Below are 21126 nucleotides of genomic sequence, written 5' to 3' on the forward strand. Positions count from 1 at the left end.
ATAGCAATAGCGCAAAGCCACAGAAAGTACCTCAGGTTGTGGTCAGCGGTTCCCATTACCAATTTAGAGTCCTCTCTTTCGGCCTGTCAGCAGCACCTCGAGTCTTCACCAAGTGCATGGCAGTTGTTGCTGCCTTTCTGTGGAAACATCAGGTACAGGTGTTCCCATACCTCGACGACTGGCTGATCAAAGGCCGATCCAGGGCTCAGGTGGCATTCATCAGAGCCACTTTTGAGAATCTGGGCCTCCTACTCAACGAGGCGAAATCGACTCTGTCCCCCTCTCCAGAGGATAGAGTTCATAGTGGCGGTTCTGGACTCAACCCAAGCCAAAGCATTCCAGGCCCTCGACGCCATGATCCAGGGACTCAGGCAGTTCCCCACAACCACCGTGAGAGATTGTCTCAAACTGCTTGGCCTGTAAATATGTGGTTTGACACACCAGACTCAGGCTTCGGCCGCTTCAGTCATGGCTTGCGTCAGTGTACAGACCTGCCCCTTTGGACAGGATCGTGACCTTGACTCGCTCCTTTGGTGGATGGACGCTCAGCAGGTGTGCTCAGGAGTCCCCTTCACTGCCCCACAACCATCCCTGATGCTAATAACAGGTGCGTCAGATTTGGGGTGGGGGGCTCATTTGGGGGACCACAGGACTCAGGGCCTCTGGTCACAGTCAGATCTCTGTCTTCATATTGCCTAGTGTGTCAGTCATTCCACCCATATCTAGCAGGTTGATGTGTATCGGTCATGACGGACAATACGACCACGATGGTCTATATCAACAAACGGGGGTTCATGCTCCTCTCCCCTCTGCCAGGAAGCCTTCAGGTTATGAGACTTTTGTATAGAGCACTCAGTTGATCTACAGGTGTCGTACCTTCTGGGGTCCAGAACGAGCTGGCGGACAGCTTCAGCAGGTTTTTTCACAGCTGTGAGTGGACGTCACCTGGACATCACATTGTCGCTCTTCCAGAGGTGGGGCTGTCCTCTGACCTACCTCTTCACCATGCGACGCAACAGGAAGTGTCAGCAGTTCTGCTCCTTCCAGAATCGTAGTCCGGGCTCCACAGTGGACGCGTTCCTTCTCCATTGGGGGGGTCCGCTTCTATACGCCTTCCCACCCATATCACTCTCCACAAGGTCTTGCTCAAGATCTGCAGAGACTGGGCTTGGGTTATTCTCATAGCACCAGCCTGGCCCCGCCAGCATTGGTACATGTCTCTCCTAGACACGTCAGTGGGAGCCCCGATTACCCTGCCGCTTTTCCCGGACCTTCTCACACAGGATCATGGGTGGCTCCAGCACTTGAACCTGCAGTCGCTGCATCTCACAGCCTGGACGCTCCATGGCTGAACCCGTCCAAGCTCTCCTGTTCAGAACAAGTCAGACAGGTTCTCTTGGGCAGTAGGAAACCCTCCTCTAGGGCCACGTACCTGGCCAAGTGGGAGAGATTTTCAGTTTGGTCAGCTCAGCATAACTTTCCCCCGGTGCTAGCCTCAGTGCCCCAGATTTTGGATTATCTTTTCCACCTAAAGCAGGAAGGTCTCTCCTTGTTTTCTATAAGAGTATACCTGGCTGTTATCTCGGCTTTCAACCCGGGGGTACAGGGCCGCTCGGTTTTCGCTAACTCCTGGTCAGTCACTTCCTGAAGGGCCTTGACAGGTTGTACCCACACATTCTCCAACCGGTTCCTGCTTGGGGCCTTAACTTGGTCCTCTCTAGGCTCATGGGCATCCCTTTGAGCCTCTAACAACATGCTTCCTGCTCTACCTCTTCTACAAGGTTGGGTTCCTAGTGGCGATAACTTCAGCCTGGAGGGTGTCCGAGCTTAGGGCTGTAACGTCCGAGCCGCCCTACACCATGTTTTTTAAGGACAAGGTTCAGCTCAAACCCCATCGGACCTTCCTCCCGAAGGTGGTATTGCAGTTCTACATCAACCAGGACATTTTCCTCCCGGTGTTCTACCCCAAGCCTCATGCGAGTAGCAGGGAGCAGAGACTCCACACTGTCGACGTCCGCAGAGCACTGGCCTTTTACATAGAAAGGACGAAACCATTCAGGAAGTCGGTACAGCTCTTCATCGCAGTAACGGACAGACTGAAGGGCCAGCGTGTTTCGATACGGTGCATTTCATCATGGATTATGGCCTTGTCATAAATATAAAGGGAAGGATAACCACGTTTCTGTATACAGTGCTATAAAATCCCTCCTGGCCAGAGGCAAAACCCTTTCACCTGGAAAGGGTTAAGAAGCTACGGTAACCTCGCTGGCACCTGACCCAAAATGACCAATGTGGGGACAAGATACTTTCAAATCTGGAGGGAGGGGGAAATAAAGGGTTCTGTCTGTCTGTGTGATGCTTTTGCCAGGAACAGATCAGGAATGCAGCCTTACAACTCCTGTTAAGTTAGTAAGTAATCTAGCTAGAAATGCATTAGGGCTCCTTTTGTTTAATGGCTGGTAAAATAAGCTGTGCTGGATGGAATGTATATTCCTGTTTTTGTGTCTTTTTGTAATTTAAGGTTTTGGGGGAAGATGTCTCAAAGTGGGCTCTTTCCCTGTTCTTTGTTTAAAACACTTGGTGGTGACAGCATAGGGTTCAAGGACAAGACAAAGTTTGTACCTTGATGAAGTTTTTAACCTAAGCTGGTAAGAATAAGCTTAGGGGATCTTTCATGCAGGTCCCCACATCTGTACTCTAGAGTTCAGAGTGGGGAAGGAACCTTGTCAGGCCTGCATTACCAAGTGCTACAATCTAGCAGGGATCCCAGCGCCCCCGATAATGGCACACTCTACAAGAGCGCAAGCTTCATCAACAGCTTTCCTGGCCCAAGTCCCCACTCAGGAAATCTGCAGAGCGGCGATGTGGCCATCGATACACACTTTTGCTGCTCACTATGCAATTACTAGACAGGCCAGAAATGATGCAGTCTTTGGTAGAGCAGTACTTCAGTCAGTGGATAGCTCCGACCCCACCTCCTAATTTTGCTTGGGAGTCACCTGATTGGAATCGACATGAACAAGCACTCGAAGAAGAAAAAACAGTTACTCACCTTCTTGTAACTGTTGTTCTTCGAGATGTGTTGTTCATGTCCATTCCAATACCCACCCTCCTACCCCTCTGTTGGAGTAGCCGGCAAGAAGGAACTAAAGGGGTGGCGGTTTGGCAGGGCTATATATTAGGCGTCATAAGGGCGTGACTCCAGGGGGTGCCCAAGCTGACCCGACGGATGCTGCTAAGGGAAAAATCTTCCAGCCATCGTGCATGTGCGCATGCACACACCTGATTGGAATGGACATGAACAAAACATCTCGAAGAACAACAGTTACGAGAAGGTGAGTAACCGTTTTTTAATTGGTGACTTGATCACAGTTTATAATACCTACATGGGGAACTGAAGTTTGATAATAGAGTGCTCTTAAGTCTAACAGAAGGTGTAAGAAGTGCCAATGGCTGCAAGTTGAAGCTAGACAAATTCAGACTGGACATAAGTGCAGCTTTCTAATGGTGAACCATTTACCAAGGGTTGTGGTGCAGTCTCAATCACTTGGAATTTTTAAATCAAGATTGGACGTTTTTCTAAAAGTTTTGTTCTAGTTCAAATAAAAATTAATTCAGACAGGTCAGACTGATCACAATAGTCCCTTCAGGCTTTATAATCTATGAATTTCTTGTTCAGGGATGTGAGCACTATATGCTGAGTATGCAGAACAGTGGGCACAGCCAGTGGGGCTTTTAAGGGATCATACCTGGAACAAGAGGTTTCAGAGTTAGTTTAAATGGCTTTTTATTTGAGTTCCATTTAAGATGATCTGGCACACTCCCTGTGTAATTTTTCAGAGCCACTGAAAGCCCCACGGCTCACTAGAGGGTCTCAGAGGTCACAGCATAAAGTTGTTATGCAGGATCACACAATTCACTCGGTTGTCTTCAAAAAATGCTCTCACTGTTATGTTACATGGAGAGAAAAGCCCAGTCTAGCTGTCTGTCCAGGCCCATGAGCTAGCACACTTCCCAACAGCAGCTCTCAAAGGTGCTCTTCTGCATAACACTGTCTCTAGAGCACCTAATGAAAAGGACCCTGTAAAGTAGGTTTGATATTCTGGTAGGGCATGTTGGTGGGGAGTGTGTATTGGGGATCTGCGGAGCAGATTAAAACACTTCTACTTTACAAAGGTTCTATTGGCTTCCTGTAAAGTTTCTCTTTGCTATTGAAGTTCTTACCCCCTTTGAAGTACTGCATTGTGTGTGCAATGGCTATTAGGCAGGATGGACAGGGATGTTTGACAGAAGCTGGGAATGGGTGACAAGGGATGGATCACTTGGTGATTACCTATTCTGGGACACCTGGCATTGGCCAGTCAGAATACAGTATACTGGGCTAGATGGACCTTTGGTCTGACCCAGTATGGCCGTTCTTATGTTCTTATGTTCTTATGTGCTTCAGTGATTCACCTGAACTTTCCATAGACAGTGCAGCCCTAGCCATCCTTTAGGTTAATCAACAGTCTTATGCCTACAATCCTGACACTGGAAACAAGAGCACTTTTTAACGATGCTCCAAGAATCTCCATATTACTCTCTGCCATTCCCTGTCTGTGCTGACACTTAAAACCTGATTGAAGAAATGCTTGGGCCTAAGTAGTGGAAGTTAGGCGTTTGCCCTTGTGGTAGGCCCATCTTTCCCATGAATAATTCCTCCAGGGCAGGGAGCCCTGTATCTTAGTGTAAACAGGTTTGAGCATCTTGCTGTGTAGCATACTGTGCAGTGAAAAGAGTTTGTTGATTTCAGAAGTAAAGAAGACAGGTGTTCATTGGAGAGAACACAGCAAAGTGAAGAGCACTGCAGACAGGTGAGTGCCAGGACAGTGTGTGTGCTGAAAGGAGACTGGAATCCATGCACTGCCAGGGGATTGTGCCAGGAGGGGGTGTGAAAAGCAGAGGAGATTGTCTCTCTGGAGAGGTCAGGGTCCCACTGGGCGAATGGGATATTGGTGTCAGTGCAGGGCCCGGGAATGGGGTAAGACAGTTTTGTGTGTCTGCAGAGAGCAGAATGAGAGGCCGTTTAGGGGAGTATAGAATCTGTGCTTGGTCTGTAACCACTTTCCTCCGAGGAGTTCAACAGTGCCTAGCAGAATGGGGTCATAGCCCATGACTGGGGCTGCTAGTCACTGTTGTAACACAAATACGTAATACGAGGGGTCAGGTCGGTGGAGAAAGGCAGAGGCTTGTGGGGTTTGTATGTCAGTGAGAGGGGCTGGGCAGGGCTTTGTGGGGGTTGTGTCTCAGTGGGAGAGTTTGGGAGGTGGAGAAGGGGGAGCTGTGGATCCTGCCTGTCTCTGATCAAGCTGGTGGGTAGGGTATGTATTATTCCCCTGTCATTGGTCCTTCTTTGCAGCTCTCCATCTTGCTCGATCTGGTGAGCTACTGCTGTGAGCAAAGTCCTGAGGCCTTGGCTCTGTATTACGATGAACTTGCCAACTTGATTGAGAAACAGAAAGGGAATTTGGATTCGCAAATCCTGGTATGTTACAGAGTGGTCTGTATTCAGTCAGTTATACTAACTCCTCGGTGACATGCAGGTTAACCAGGCATTATGGACAGCATCTGTGTAAGAATCACACGCCTGTCTGAAAATGTTGTTCCTGCTATTGCTACAGGTGACACCTAGGATTCCTGTAACTGACGGAGATTAGATGGAAAATCCAGTCTTTCAGCTTGTTTACTTTTTTGTTTACATACCTGGAGTGGTCTGTTGTTGGTGTATGCCTTTCACACAGCCACGGTGGAGAGAGAAACCTTTTTAAAAATAACAAATGTGGTTGTAAATGTACCAGACATAGCAGGGGGGATCAAGGGCAGGGGTAGAACCTGAAACTACTTTAAAAACTTTTTTTTTTTACATGGCATCCCTTTAAACATGCAGGGCTCTCTAATGTCCAAGGGTTTGGAGGAAACAGCATGGGGCTGCTTGGTGGGGGAGCAAGTTGGGACTTCTTTCTGCAGAGTCTCGATTGACCCTGCCTTTCCCCTTACTTGGGAGCCCTTTCAAACCCTGCTTTCCTTTCTACTGTGCCTACTGGGGAAGACAGTAGGTCATACTGGGGGTTGGGAGGGTGGCTGGTGGGGAATGTGAGACCATGGGGGAGCTGTTGTGGGGGTGGTCTTGTGCTGTCGGGGCACAGGAGGCAGGACTGGTATTGGGAGGAGGGTGGAACTTGGCTGTGCTGTGATTCTTGGAAGCAAGTACCAAGACCACAGCAATCACAGTTCATTAGCCAGTGCAGAAAGTCCAGAGTATTTAGTGCCATTGGCTTAGGGTTGCAGAGGTGACCTTGTGTTCTGCTTTGAAGCCTCTCTGGCTGTGTCTTCATTAGGAAAAAGTGTTCTTAACTTGAGTCAGCTAATGTTAGGTAAAATCCTAGCCCAGATGAGATGGTTAGGCGTTCTCACATGTTAGCAGGTCAAGGTAAAACTATGGGGAGCCTAGTTTGTAATTCAACTTGCTAGTTCATTTGAAGTTTACACATTGCCTTGTCTTCACTGGGATTTTATCTTGAGCAACCCACTCTCCCCCTTCATCCCCTACCCCATTGAAGACAATGCCTCTGTAGTTGGGAGATGGAAGAAGAACAAACCAATGTTGTGATTAGTGGTAGCAGAGTGGCCAGCCTGAGAGCTGGGGGCCCCAAGTAACCCAGAATTCTGCATCAAACATAGCATGCCTTGGGGAGAGGAACGATCATCCTGCACAGAATCTGTCAATGGGGACCCCTTGAATGGAGGTGTCCATCTGTCTTTGGGTGGCCACAGCCTGATAACCCCACTGCTAGAGAGCCCGGGGCTTTTTATAGCATGTTGGATTAGCTTCAGAAATAAAAAGGTTGAGAACCCCCTGCTCTGGAATAACCTCTGGGTGTTGGGTGCATGTAAGTCTGTGTAAAGGGGTGGGGAACAGGCAGCAGCAGGCCGGGAAGCTGGATAGTGCGATAATCTTCTTAAAATATTTGAATGTGGCGGAGACCTTCCCTTCCACAGTAGCTTAGTCAAACTGAATCAAGGACATGGGAGAATAATCACAATAATACCTAGTGGTTTCATAGCACTTTTCATTTCAAAGGCAGTGAGTAGCATTTTAGAGCTAGGGAAGCTGAGCCACAGACTGGGTAGTGATTGGCCCAAGGTCACATGGCAGATCTGGTAATAGGACCCAGTCTCCTCAGTCCCAGTCCAATGCTCTGGTCACTGGGCCACATAAGTGTATGAAATGCAGGGGGAAGAGGATGCTCTTCCCTTTCCAGGGAGAAAGAGATACTGGAAACCAATTAAGATCCCCACCCCTATCTTAGCCTTAGTCTACACTAGGAGTTGAGGTCGAATTTAGCAATGTTAAATCAATTTAACCCTGCACCCGTCCACACGACGAAGCCCTTTTTTTCGACTTAAAGGGCTTTTAAAATCGATTTTCTTACTGCACCCCCGACAAGGGGATTAGCGTTGAAATCAGCCTTGCCAGGTCGAATTTGGGTACTGTGGGCACAATTAGATGGTATTGGCCTCCGGGAGCTATCCCAGAGTGCTCCATTGTGACCGCTCTGGACAGCACTCTCAACTCAGATGAACTGGCCAGGTAGACAGGAAAAGGCCTGCGAACTTTTGAATTTCAAGTTCCTGTTTGGCCAGCGTGGCAAGCTGCAGGTGACCATGCAGAGCTCATCAGCAGAGGTGACCATGATGGAGTCCCAGAATCGCAAAAGAGCTCCAGCATGGACCAAACGGGAGGTACAGGATCTGATCACTGTGTGGGGAGAAGAATCCGTGCTATCAGAACTCCGTTCCAGTTTTCGAAATGCCAAAACCTTTGTCAAAATCTCCCAGGGCATGAAGGACAGAGGCCATAACAGGGACCCGAAGCAGTGCCGTGTGAAACTTAAGGAGCTCAGGCAAGCCTACCAGAAAACCAGAGAGGCGAACGGCCGCTCCGGGTCAGAGCCCCAAACATGCCGCTTCAGTGATGAGCTGCATGCCATTTTAGGGGTTCAGCCACCACTACCCCAGCCGTGTTGTTTGACTCGTTCAATGGAGATGGAGGCAACACGGAAGCAGGTTTTGGGGACGAGGAAGATGATGATGATGAGGTTGTAGATAGCTCACAGCAAGCAAGCGGAGAAACTGGTTTTCCCGACAGCCAGGAACTGTTTCTCACCCTGGACCTGGAGCCAGTACCCCCTAACCCACCCAAGGCTGCCTCCCGGACCCGCCAGGTGGAGAAGGGACCTCTGGTGAGTGTACCTTTTAAAAATACTATACATGATTTAAAAGCAAGCATGTTTAATGATTAATTTGCCCTGACATTCGTGGCTCTCCTGGATGTACTCCCAAAGCCTTTGCAAAAGGTTTCTGGGGAGGGCAGCCTTATTGCGTCCTTCATGGTAGGACACTTTACCACTCCAGGCCAGTAACACGTACTCGGGAATCATTGCAGCACAAAGCATTGCAGCGTATGTTTGCTGGTGTTCAAACAACATCCGTTCTTTATCTCTCTGTGTTATCCTCAGAAGAGTGATATCATTCATGGTCACCTGGTTGAAATAGGGTGCTTTTCTTAAGGGGACATTCAGAGGAGCCCGTTCCTGCTGGGCTGTTTGCCTGTGGCTGAACAGAAATGTTCCCCGCTGTTGGGAGCGGGGAGGGATGAGGGGCTAGCCATGTGGTGGGAGGAGGCAAAATGCGACCTTGTAACAAAAGCACATGTGCTACGTATGTAACGTTAACAGCAAGGTTTACCGTGAAAGAGTGTACCCATTGTTCTATAAAATGTGTCTTTTTAAATACCACTGTCCCTTTTTTTTTTTCTCCACCAGCTGCATGTGTTTCAAGGATCACAGGATCTTCTCCTTCCCAGAGGCTAGCAAAAATTAGAAGGCGAAAAAAGCGCATTCGCGATGAAATGTTCTCTGAACTCATGCAGTCCTCCCACACTGACAGAGCACAGACGAATGCGTGGAGGCAGATGATGTCAGAGTGCAGGAAAGCACAAAATGACCGGGAGGAGAGGTGGCAGGCTGAAGAGAGGGCTGAAGCTGAAAGGTGGCGGCAGTGTGATGAGAGGAGGCAGGATTCAATGCTGAGGCTGCTGGAGGATCAAACCAATATGCTCCAGTGTATGGCTGAGCTGCAGAAAAGGCAGCAGGAGCAAAAATCACCACCACAGCCCCTGTGTAACCAACCGCCCTCCTCCCCAAGTTTCATAGCTTCCTCACCCAGACGCCCAAGAACCTGGGGGGGGGGGCCCCTCTGGCCACCCAGCCACTCCACCCCAGAGGATTGCCCAAGCAACAGAAGGCTGGCATTCAATAAGTTTTAAAGTTTTAAACTTTTAAAGTGCTGTGTGGCCTTGTCCTTCCCTCCTCCACCACCCCTCCTGGTGCTTCTCTCCTCCACCACCCCTCGTGGGCTACCTTGGTAGTTATCCCCCTATTTGTGTGACGAATTAATAAAGAATGCATGAATGTGGAGCAACAATGATTTTATTGCCTCTGCAAGCGGTGATCGAAGGGAGGAGGGGAGAGTGGTTAGCTTACAGGGAAGTAGAGTGAACCAAGGGGCGGGGAGTTTCATCAAGGAGAAACAAACAGAACTTTCACACCGTGGCCTGTCCAGTCATGAAACTGGTTTTCAAAGCTTCTCTGATGCGCACCGCGCCCTCCTGTGCTCTCCTAACAGCCCTGGTGTCTGGCTGTGCGTAACCAGTGGCCAGGTGATTTTACTCAACCTCCCACCCCGCCATAAACGTCTCCCCCTTACTCTCACAGATATTGTGGAGCACACAGCAAGCAGTAATAACAGTGGGAATATTGGTTTTGCTGAGGTCTAACTGAGTCAGTAAACTGCACCAGCGCGCTTTTAAATGTCCAAATGCACATTCTACCACCATTCTGCACTTGCTCAGCCTGTAGTTGAACAGCTCCTGACTACTGTCCAGGCTGCCTGTGTATGGCTTCATGAGCCATGGCATTAAGGGGTAGGCTGGGTCCCCAAGGATAACTATAGGCATTTCAACATCCCCAAAGGTTATTTTCTGGTCTGGGAATAAGGTCCCTTCCTGCAGCTGTTGAAACAGACCAGAGTTCCTGAAGATGTGAGTGTCATGTACCTTTCCCGGCCATCCCAAGTTGATGATGGTCCCTTGTGATCCACCAGTGCTTGCAGCACTATTGAAAAGTACCTCTTGCAGTTTATGTACTCGCTGGCTTGGTGCTCCGATGCCAAGATAGGGATATGGGTTCCGTCTATGGCCCCACCACGGTTAGGGAATCCCATTGCAGCAAAGCCATCCACTATGACCTGCACATTTCCCAGGGTCACTACCCTTGATATCAGCAGATCTTTGATTGCGTTGGCTACTTGCCTCACAGCAGCCCCCCACTCCACTCCAAATTGATTACTGACTGACCGGTAGCTGTCTGGCGTTGCAAGCTTCCACAGGGCTATTGCCACTCGCTTCTCAACTGTGAGGGCTGCTCTTATCTTGGTATTCTTGCGCCTCAGGGCAGGGGAAAGCAAGTCACAAAGTTCCATGAAAATGCCCTTACGCATGCGAAAGTTTCACAGCCACTGGGAATCGTCCCAGACCCGCAACACTATGCGGTCCCACCAGTCTGTGCTTGTTTCCTGAGCCCAGAATCGACGTTCCACCGCATGAACCTGCCCCATTAGCACCAGGATGCCCACATTGCCAGGGCCCGTGTTTTTGAGAGAAGTCTGTGTCCATGTCCTCATCACTCTCGTCACTGTGCTGACATCGCCTACTTGCCCGGTTTCGCTTTGCCAGGTTGTGGTACTGCATATACGGCTGGATAATGCGTGTGGTGTTTAATGTGCTCCTAATTGCCAAAGTGATCTGAGTGGGCTCCATGCTTGCCGTGGTATGGCGTCTGCACAGAAAAAAGGCGCGGAACGATTGTCTGCCGTTGCTCTGACGGAGGGAGTGGCGACTGACGACATGGCTTACAGGGTTGGCTTACAGGGAATTAAAATCAACAAAGGGGGTGGCTTTGCGAGAAACAGAATGGCCCCCTCAAGGATAGAACTCAAAACTGGGTTTAGCAGGCCGTTGATATCACGGAGGGAGGGAGGAGAAAATGAATACAAAACAAATCTGGTCTATTTCTTGTTTTGAGCCACTTCATCTGTCTGTATACATCTTGCTGGCAGCAGACTGTGCAGTACGACCGCTAGCCATCGTCATCTCCTGGGTGCTTGGCAGAAGACGGTGCAGTATGACTGCTGGCCATCGTCTTCCGCTGGCTGCAGATTAAAAGACAGTGCGGGACTGAATCGCCACGAGACGAAACAAGGGAAATAACTTGGCTGAATCACTCCCATGTTTGCCCAGGCGCCCCTGACCTCATCGAGGTCGGTTAAAAGAGCACCCTGGACTACGTCGACGACGGCTACCAGTCATATTGCACTGTCTGCTGCCAAAAGGCAATAAACTGTTGCTGTATAGCAATGCAGTACCACGTCTGCCAGCAACCAGGAGACATACGGTGACGGTTAGCTGAGTGGGCTCCATGCTTGCCATGGTATGGCGTCTGCACAGGTAACTAAAGAAAAAAAGATGCAAAACGATTGTCTGCCCTTGCTTTCAGGGAGGGAGGGAAGGGGGGGCCTGACGATATGTACCCAGAACCCACCCGCAACAATGTTTTAGCCCCATCAGGCACTGGGATTTCTACCCAGAATTCAAATGGGTGGTGGAGACTGCGGGAACTGTGGAATAGCTACCCACAGTGCAATGCTCCGAAAGTCGATGGTTGCCTCGGTACTGTGGACACAGTCCGCCGACTTCATGCACTTAGGGCATTTGTGTGGGAACACACACAATCGACTGTATAAAAACGCTTTCTACAAAACCGACTTCTATAAATTCGACCTAATTTCGTAGTGTAGACATACCCTTAGGCATTTATTCAGGTGTTTCCTATGTGTAATTTCTTGGAGCTTTCCTACTCCCCACAAACTGTTGGACAACTCTCTCCCCCTACCCCTATCCAATCCCATTAATTTCTATCTCTCCCTCAGCCATCGCTGATGATTTAAACGTGTAAAGTGCATGGAATCCAGTTTGCATGACATACAATACCAGCCCTTTGAAGCGTTTGGCATACTGTGGGTCAGGTCTTCAGTCAAAGACCTTCTCATGGATGCCACCTGTCCCAGTCCCATGGCTCCCCTGCTGCAACTAGAAGGCGTGGTTGCATGCAGAATGCATATTAAGAGAGTAGTAAGTAGAGCAGATGTTCGCTGCAGCTGCTTAGCAAAATCCCAGTTTTGTGTCTCAGCTTTCATTTCCTTTCCCTTTCCCAGGCTCCATGGCTCCTTGCACCCTGCTCTGATCTCTCCAGGATTCTTTAGTTTGGTTCTGCTCTCCTTTGTATCTGTTGTCCCTCTTGTTTGGGATCATCTTTCACTAACCCCTGTGCTAAGCTGTGGTTCTCTTTCTTCCAGGAGTGGATTGGGAAGAGTGTGGTGGAGGACTTTTCCAATGACTTTGTGGTAGATCTCACTCCTGTAGTTGATGGGTATGCTGGAGAAGTGCTAAGTGTTAATGCTAATAATATTTATTGTCAATAGCTAAATTTGCTAACATGATGCTGACTGCAACTGACAACTGGTTTCTCTGCAGTGTTCACCTGTTCCCAGTGAAGTCCTTGTATAACCTGGATGAAGATGAGAGTCAGGGAACAATTGTTATCAACCTATTGCCACTGCTGTCACAGAACTGGCTTGGCAAGAGTGTTGGTGAAATGGCAACTAGGAACCAGGGTAAAAAGTAAGTGATGCCTTCCTTTTAAAATCATTTCACTGTCCAATAAATTGCAGTGATGTTCTTTCCTCTTAGGGCCATGCACTATAAATTCTGGTCACAGTTCTGCCTCCCTAAGTGCCTATCAAATGACTAGACAGAAAAGTTAGGCAGGAGCCTGTATTCTTGTCCATTTCTTGCAAATGAAGATGTCTGGAGCTCTGTGGTGTGGGAGGGGCAGGATGATATAGTGGTTTGCGTGCTAGCCTGCCACAGACTCCCTGTGCTATGTTTGACAAGTTGCTTAGTCTCCCTTTGCCTCAGTTCCCCATTTGTACAATGGGGAAAATAGCATTTCCCTGCCTCCTGGAGATGTTGTAATAATAAATATATCAAAGATTATGATACTGTAGAAATGGGGTTGATATTAAGTACCATAGATAGATTTAGTTTAGAGAAAAGCTGGAGGAAGTGTGATTGACGTATATAATTGAGTGCTCCTTTTTTATTCCTTCTCCTTACACAAGAACAAGACATCCACTGAAACAGAAAGGTAGCAAAGTTAATACTCTAAAAGGAATTAATTTTTACCAACATATATTCAGCATTGGAACTTACTGCCACAAGAGCTCATTGAGGCCAGAAACTTTTTGGGTTCAAAAGAGAATTTGACATTTTGACATGAATGACAAGAAAATCCAGAGTTAGTGTGAAAAACACTTTTAGGAGGTACATGAGCCCTCCTCCCTCAGGGCAAAAGCAACCAGTTACTGAGGGAATTGGGAGGAAATTTCTCCTTCACAATTGCTCACTTCACAGCTTCTCACACCTTCTTCTGACTCATTTGGTATTGCCCAGACACTGGATTAAATGGACCCTGGTCTGGTCTAATCTGATCGGTTCAAGTACAGCTTCTTTTCTACCTGTGGAACTTTACCCTAATCATTTGAGATCAAGGACTTTACTCTTTAGAAGCAAAACTGAGGGAGAAAAGTTAACCATGGTGCTTTTCTTCCCTGCAGACTGGCAGGGGCAGAATATTACAAATGGGCAGTGGCTTCAGAGGGACAGGAAATATTTTTCTTTCTTGAGGTTCCCCTGCTGAGTAGTAGAGTGCAGAAAACAGCCTATCTCTTCTTTTCCCAGGATAGTGTCTCCAGAGTGTCTGTGTCCCTCTTTCCGATTGCTGAGGCTTTACACGACAGAACAACACAATGGGAGCATGGAGGAGATCGATGCCTTGCTAGGTATAGGGAATAGCCATTGAGCTGTACCTGTCTGAGCCCTTCTCCCTGCCCTAGTTCTGCCAACAATCTCTGCAGTCATGGCAGGGTCTCCAGGACTGGTACAGGAGAGATTGAGGTGTTGTGTTACCCGCACCCCTCCGGACATGGTGGGCTGCTCTCTGACCTGAGGGAGGTGGCTGGCTGGGCTCGGTTTCCTCTGGTGGGAGGTTGAGTTCAAAAGTGCTCAGTGTGGTGGTTGGTACAGTGCATGCAATGGGAATAAAGCATTCTCCACACAAAGGGAAGCCATGTGAGTGAGAGTGCCAGAGATGGATGTCATGGTAACTGAGCCCGGCAAGCAGAGTTCAAGTAGCCCTGTTCCTGCTCTGTTACAGGCTGTCCCCTATACCTGACTGACTTGGAGATAGAAGGGAAGCTGGGCTCCTTAGCCAAGCAGGAAAGGGAATTCCTGTGCTCGCTCTTGTTCAATGCCCTCAATTGGTTCCGTGAGGTGAGTGGAACTGCAGAAAGAGGCTAGGCCTTCCACTGCTCACTTCATATCTTACTGTGCTACAGAATTTTGTATTGTAATCACCTTCTAACAGGCTTGTAACATGTCACCTGTGCAATGGGGGAGTTGGCAGGTCCAGGCCCCCATGGACCTGTCTTGCCCCTCAAATGCAGGGGAGGGCAGTTGGGTGGGCACAGATCCCTTCATCTCTTCCCTGCTCGCCCCCCAGTTGGATTGGGCACAGACCCCCATGTCCCTAGGCACTCTCTTTCAGATTTCAGGGATTCTGTAGTGAAGACCAGCTGTAAGTGGCTTCACAGGGAGTGCTGTTTACAATTCATGTCCCTTCCTGGTGGATGGCTTCCTGGCTGTCACTTGTCTCAGTCTTTGGGATAGACAAACGCATCATGTGTTAATTCCTCTCCCCTAATTAATATGTTCACCAGTCCCTCTTTGTAAACATGTCTAAAAGGATGTCCAGTAGCTGCTTCTGTGTAGCAATTATGAGAGAGACATGGGCATTGCTGCTCTGATAGTTTTTTTCTGATGGAATTCTGAAGAGATGGGTTTTTCTGTGCAGCCGGGATTCAGAGATATAAACTGCCTGTGTGAATGGTGTCACCCAGATGTTCGGGACAAGTAGATGTTAGTCAGGCAGGAGAAATTAATTACTGAATAGTGCCCCTTTTGTTGCTAATGAGTATGATTTGTATCTATAGGTCGTGAATGCCTTCTGTAAGCAACAGGACCTTGAGATGAAAGGGAAAGTTTTGACTCGATTACAGAACATCACCGAGCTACAGAACATGCTAGGAAAGTGCTTAGCAGGTGAGCTATGCAGAATACAGGATCCAGAGTCTAAGTGAGAATTTGCCCTTGGAAGGGGACCACTCTGCATGGCTAAATGCCTTGTATAGTTATTCTCTGAATTACGTCTTCATTTGAACTTCTCCTACACTATTCCCAACAGCCATCAGCAAATGTTGATGGAATCTGGTAGAAAGTGACAGACACTCTAGTAAGCTAATTAATAGCCGTATCATGAAGAGACAATGTCTCACCAGAGTAGATCTGGTTGTAACAAATGTGCATTATAAGTAGGACCCTACCAAATTCATGGTCCATTTTGGTCAATTTCACAGTCATAGGATTTTTAAAATTGTAAATGTCATGATTTCAGCTATTTAAATCTGAAATTTCACAGTGTTGTAATTGTAGGGGTCCTAACCCAAAAAAGACTTGGGCTGGGGTGTGTGTCACAAGGTTTTTGTAGTGGAAGTTGCGGTACTGCTACACTGACTTCTGTGCTGCTGCTGGTGGCGGCTCTGCCTTCAGAGCTGGGCAGCTGGAGCGCGGTGGCTGCTGACCGGGAGTCCAGCTCTGAAGGCAGAGCCGCCACCAACAGCAGCAGCACAGAAGTAAGGATGACATGGTATGGTATTGCCACCCTTACTTCTAGGAGGCTGCTTGCAGAGCTGGGTCCTCAGTCAGCAGCCACCACTCTCTGGCTGTCCAGCTCTGAATGCAGCAGCCTAGAAGTAAGGGTGACAATACCATCCCATGTCTGCCTTCAGAGCTGGTATGGTATGGTATTGCTACCCTTACTTCTGTGCTGCTGCTGGCAGGGCGCTGCCTTCAGAGCTGGGTGCCAGACCAATAGCCACTGCTTTCCAGCCTCCCAGCTCTGAAGGCTGTGCAGAAGTAAAGATGGCAATACTGTGACTCCCCCCACCCCCCAAAATAACCTTGCGACTCCCCTGCATCTCCCTTTTGGGTCAGGACCCCCAATTTGAGAAATGCTAGTCTCCCCTGTGAAATCTGTATAATAGGGGGTAAAAACACATGAAAGACTATATTTCATGGTCCGTGATGTGTTTTTAATGGCCGTGAATTTGGTAGGGCCCTAATTATAAGCCCCATTTTTAAATCTTTGGATAAACTGAGGTCTGGAAGTAGTAAGCAAGCTCTAGCCCTTTAAACTGCTGCAGCAACATAAAGAGGGCAGCAATGGCCCCAGGGGAATACCCTGAAATAAGAGTAAAAAGAAAAGAAGTACTTGTGGCACCTTAGAGACTAACCAATTTATTTGAGCATAAGCTTTCGTGAGCTACAGCTCACTTCATCGGATGCATCCGATGAAGTGAGCTGTAGCTCACGAAAGCTTATGCTCAAATAAATTGGTTAGTCTCTAAGGTGCCACAAGTACTCCTTTTCTTTTTGTGAATACAGACTAACACGGCTGTTACTCTGAAACCTGAAGTAAGAGTGTTTGTTCCCTGGCTGGCCTAGAGTTGCAGGAATGGTTCTGTGCTGGCCTCCCTATCAGCCCCCAGTGTAAGGGCATACAGGAGGTGAGGCCAGAGAGCACTGGGTCCTGGTCATTCTTATTTGGCACATGGCAGAAAGAGAGCCATTTCCCCCAGGACATAAGTTAGAGCAACCTTGATGGTGCTCTACCTTCCAGACACTATGGAGGGATCAAAGGTAACTTAAGGCATTAAGCATAGGAGTAGAGGAGGAGGTGACCAGGATCAGTGGGGGCATTTCCCATGGAAGTCTAGCTTGCTCATATTTTATTGTTTATGTGAAGAACTGAACTCACTGACTTACTGTCTTCTGACTCTTTCAGCAAGCCCTGGCTATGTACTTCCCCCAGCTATTTTTGACTGTGAAGCCCTGGAAGCAGCACCAACTGTCAATGCTGTTGGTCTAGTTAAAAAGAAGAAAACAGGTAGAGAAAATTCCTCAAAATACTTATGCACACAGTTTGCAGTCAAGGATTCAGCGGAATTGCACAGCTGTAGCCACATTAGTGCAACCTTAGAAACAGAGATCAGATCCAGGGTCTGTACAGCCCAGTATCTGTTCTCTGACAGTGGCCAGCACCAGATGCTTCAGAGGAAGGTGCAAGAAATGCTGCAGTAGGTGGTTATGGGATAACCTGCCTCCAGGGGAAGTTTCCTCTTAATTCCCAGTAGTTAGAGGTCTGTTTAAGCCCTGGGGTTTATATCTTTCCAAAACTTATTGTATAATATTTACTAGGGCTGTAGATTAATTCCAGTTAACTCACACGATTAACTCAGAAAAATTAATTGTGATTAAAAAATGTGATTGCAATTAATCGCAGTTTTAATCTCACTGTTAAAAATAGAATACCAATTGAAATTTATTAACTATTTTTGGATGTTTTTCTTCATTTTCAAATGTATTGATTTCAATTACAATACGGAATATAAAGTGTACAGTGCTCACTTTATATTATTATTTTTATTACATATATTTGCACTGCAAAAATGATAAAAGAAATAGTATTTTTCAATTCACCTCATACAAGTATCATAATGCAATCTCTTTATCGTGAAAGTGCAACTTACAAATGTAGTTTTTTTTTATTACATAACTGCACTCAAAACCAAAACTATGTAAAACTTTAGAGTCTACAAGTCTACTCAGTCCTACTTCTTATTCAGCCAATCACTAAGAAGCCAGCAGCATTATCTCCCGTAAATGTAAACAAACTAGTTTTTCTTATTTACAATGTCATCTGAAAGTGAGAAATAATCTATTTTATTTTCTTATGGATTTGGTGATTTTCTTATGGATTTGGTTGTTGCTAGTGGGGAGAGATTTAAAGGGGGAACCTATTAATAAACAAACTTTTCTCAGTGGATTAAGAGCTGTATAGGGCATTGTTACACCTTAGCCAGAAAGCCAGTACCTCCTGGCTTGAAGACACACCTCACCAGAGCCACAGTAGTGGTTTCAGTAGCACACCTTAGGCACATTCCCCTGTGCGAGATTTGTAAAGCAGCAACTTGGAGTTCCACGCACACCTTTATCTTTGCACATCCAGTTTGTGAGAGTGGTGCTGCAGTCTGTATCTAACTAGAACTCCTCACCCGCCTTCCTCCTGATGGAGCACTGCTTGCCAATCTCCCATAAATGGGAATGCACAGAGGCCTTTGAAGTCACCTCTGTGCATTCAGAGTACCTACCTAACTGCCTCTCTACCTCAGAGTTCTATACAACATTAGGACTCTGGTCTAAGGAGAAAGAACTAAAGCCATTGGAGAGATCCGCTCCCTGATACAGAGTAGGTGATGACATCATCTTCACGCAAGAATACTCATGAACTCCCTAATGGACAAAGCTTTTTAGTGAATTTCTGTAGCTCGACATTAGGGGGTGCCATATCCCACACGTGTAAATGTAGAGGCAACTCTTGAAGAAGACGTTACTGCTAGGTAGCCTCTCTTTATAATTCTGGATCTTCTTGTTACCCAGAGAAATGTTTCATCTTATCCACACTGACATCCTCGAACAAGGAATATGTGCCTCTGTGTGCCTGGGGTAGTCCTTACTGAAAATGCCAAGTTCAGGGAAGACTGCAAAAGGAAGAGCAGACACTCCCAAAGTGGTGGTTAATACTGAAGTCAAAATCACCAACAGTCATAAACTGTGCTTCTGATCCCCCCCACTGGTTGTTGAGAAGCAAAAAATAGAAATCACACTACTGCCTTTATTGCATTCCAGTTCTCTGGCCCTCAGTCAGCACCTAGGTCCAGTACAGCGAGAAGTTATTTAAAAACTCTGCTCACATATACAAAATGTTCTTCTGACACCAAAGGGCTAGCCATGTTACCAGGTCAATATTAGTTTGGATCTTACCCAAAATACCATGTTGCTAACCAATCCTTTGGTGTCTAAAACTAAAGATTATTATAAAGAAAAAAAGAAAGAACAAGAAGAGAGTTGTTAAATGGTGAAGTGGTCAGATATATGGACTTTGAAGTCTCAGTATGTATCAGGTTCTTAGCAGTATTGGTGAGTTTGCTGGCTTGAAAGTCCCTCTGGAACACATCCACAGCTTGGATGGGTCATTCAGTCCTTTGTTGAGAGCTTGAGTTTTTAGAAAAGTTACTCCAAAGGTTAAAAGCAGGAATGAAGACAAAAAGGAGATGATGCAGCTGCCTTTTTATATCCTTTATCATGCGGCTTGTACTTCCTGTGTCCCAAACACAAGCTTCACAGCACATGGCATTGAAAAGCCTTAGAGTTCTGCCCATAGGCATGCCCCTACATGACTTGCTGACTCCTAAAGTGTAGCCCCTGGCTTTTTCAATGGGTTCATTATATAGCTGAAGACCCTTGATGGGCCATCAAACAGGTTAAGTCGTGATGCCAACCTGTCTGGGGGTGTCACCCAGAAACACAGCATAAGCTTTGAAACACAGATATATCATACATATCTATAACTGGTTTAGTGATCATAAATGGTCACACTGGTTTAGTGATTATAAATGGTTTAGTGATCAATGGCTCCATATCTAGTTGGCAGCCGGTATCAAGTGGAGTACCCCAAGGGTCGGTCCTGGGGCCGGTTTTGTTCAATATCTTCATAAATGATCTGGAGGATGGTGTGGATTGCACTCTCAGCAAATTTGCGGATGATACTAAACTGGGAGGAGTGGTAGATACGCTGGAGGGGAGGGATAGGATACATAAAGACCTAGACAAATTGGAGGATTGGGCCAAAAGAAATCTGATGAGGTTCAATAAGGATAAGTGCAGGGTCCTGCACTTAGGACGGAAGATCCCAATGCACCGCTACAGACTAGGGACCGAATGGCTAGGCAGCAGTTCTGCGGAAAAGGACCTAGGGGTGACAGTGGACGAGAAGCTAGATATGAGTCAGCAGTGTGCCCTTGTTGCCAAGAAGGCCAATGGCATTTTGGGCTGTATAAGTAGGGGCATAGCCAGCAGATCGAGGGACGTGATCGTTCCCCTCTATTCGACATTGGTGAGGCCTCATCTGGAGTACTGTGTCCAGTTTTGGGCCCCACACTTCAAGAAAGATGTGGATAAATTGGAGAGAGTCCAGCGAAGGGCAACAAAAATGATTAGGGGACTGGAACACATGAGTTATGAGGAGAGGCTGAGGGAGCTGGGATTGTTTAGCCTGCAGAAGAGAAGAATGAGGGGGGATTTGATAGCTGCTTTCAACTACCTGAAAGGGGGTTCCAAAGAGGATGGCTCTAGACTGTTCTCAATGGTAGCAGATGACAGAACGAGGAGTAATGGTTTCAAGTTGCAGTGGGGAAGGTTTAGATTGGATATTAGGAAAAACTTTTTCACTAAGAGGGTGGTGAAACACTGGAATGCGTTACCTAGGGAGGTGGTAGAATCTCCTTCCTTAGAGGTTTTTAAAGTCAGGCTTGACAAAGCCCTGGCTGGGATGATTTAACTGGGAATTGGTCCTGCTTTGAGCAGGGGGTTGGACTAGATGACCTTCTGGGGTCCCTTCCAACCCTGATATTCTATGATTCTATGAACTCACAATATAAAAAGAAAAGGAGTACTTGTGGCACCTTAGAGACTAACAAAATTGTCAAATAAATTATGCTCAAATAAATTTGTTAGTCTCTAAGGTGCCACAAGTACTCCTTTTCTTTTTGCTAATACAGACTAACACGGCTGCTACTCTGAAACCTGTCACAATATAAAGGTGATACAAATATATAAACAAGATCATTATATTTGGCAAATCATAACATTTTCACAGATACCGTACGTGGCAT

General features: G+C 47.2%; 1 protein-coding gene across 5 annotated transcripts in view; it reads left to right on the forward strand.

Annotated features, from left to right (window-relative positions):
- FANCD2 (FA complementation group D2) overlaps window positions 1-21126 on the forward strand; it is a 183552-nt gene that overhangs the window by 59071 nt on the left and 103355 nt on the right. For all 5 annotated transcript variants that reach the window (XM_084633083.1, XM_084633084.1, XM_084633080.1 and 2 more), the window contains exons 20-27: window positions 4793-4853; window positions 5399-5524; window positions 12514-12587; window positions 12692-12838; window positions 13958-14058; window positions 14433-14548; window positions 15268-15376; window positions 17178-17279. In XM_084633083.1, coding sequence (XP_084489209.1) covers window positions 4793-4853; window positions 5399-5524; window positions 12514-12587; window positions 12692-12838; window positions 13958-14058; window positions 14433-14548; window positions 15268-15376; window positions 17178-17279 — 836 coding nt within the window. The remainder of the gene's footprint in view (window positions 1-4792; window positions 4854-5398; window positions 5525-12513; window positions 12588-12691; window positions 12839-13957; window positions 14059-14432; window positions 14549-15267; window positions 15377-17177; window positions 17280-21126) is intronic.

Source organism: Lepidochelys olivacea, assembly GCF_965140295.1.
Source record: "Lepidochelys olivacea isolate rLepOli2 genome assembly, chromosome: 7".
Classification (NCBI taxonomy): Eukaryota; Metazoa; Chordata; order Testudines; family Cheloniidae; genus Lepidochelys; species Lepidochelys olivacea.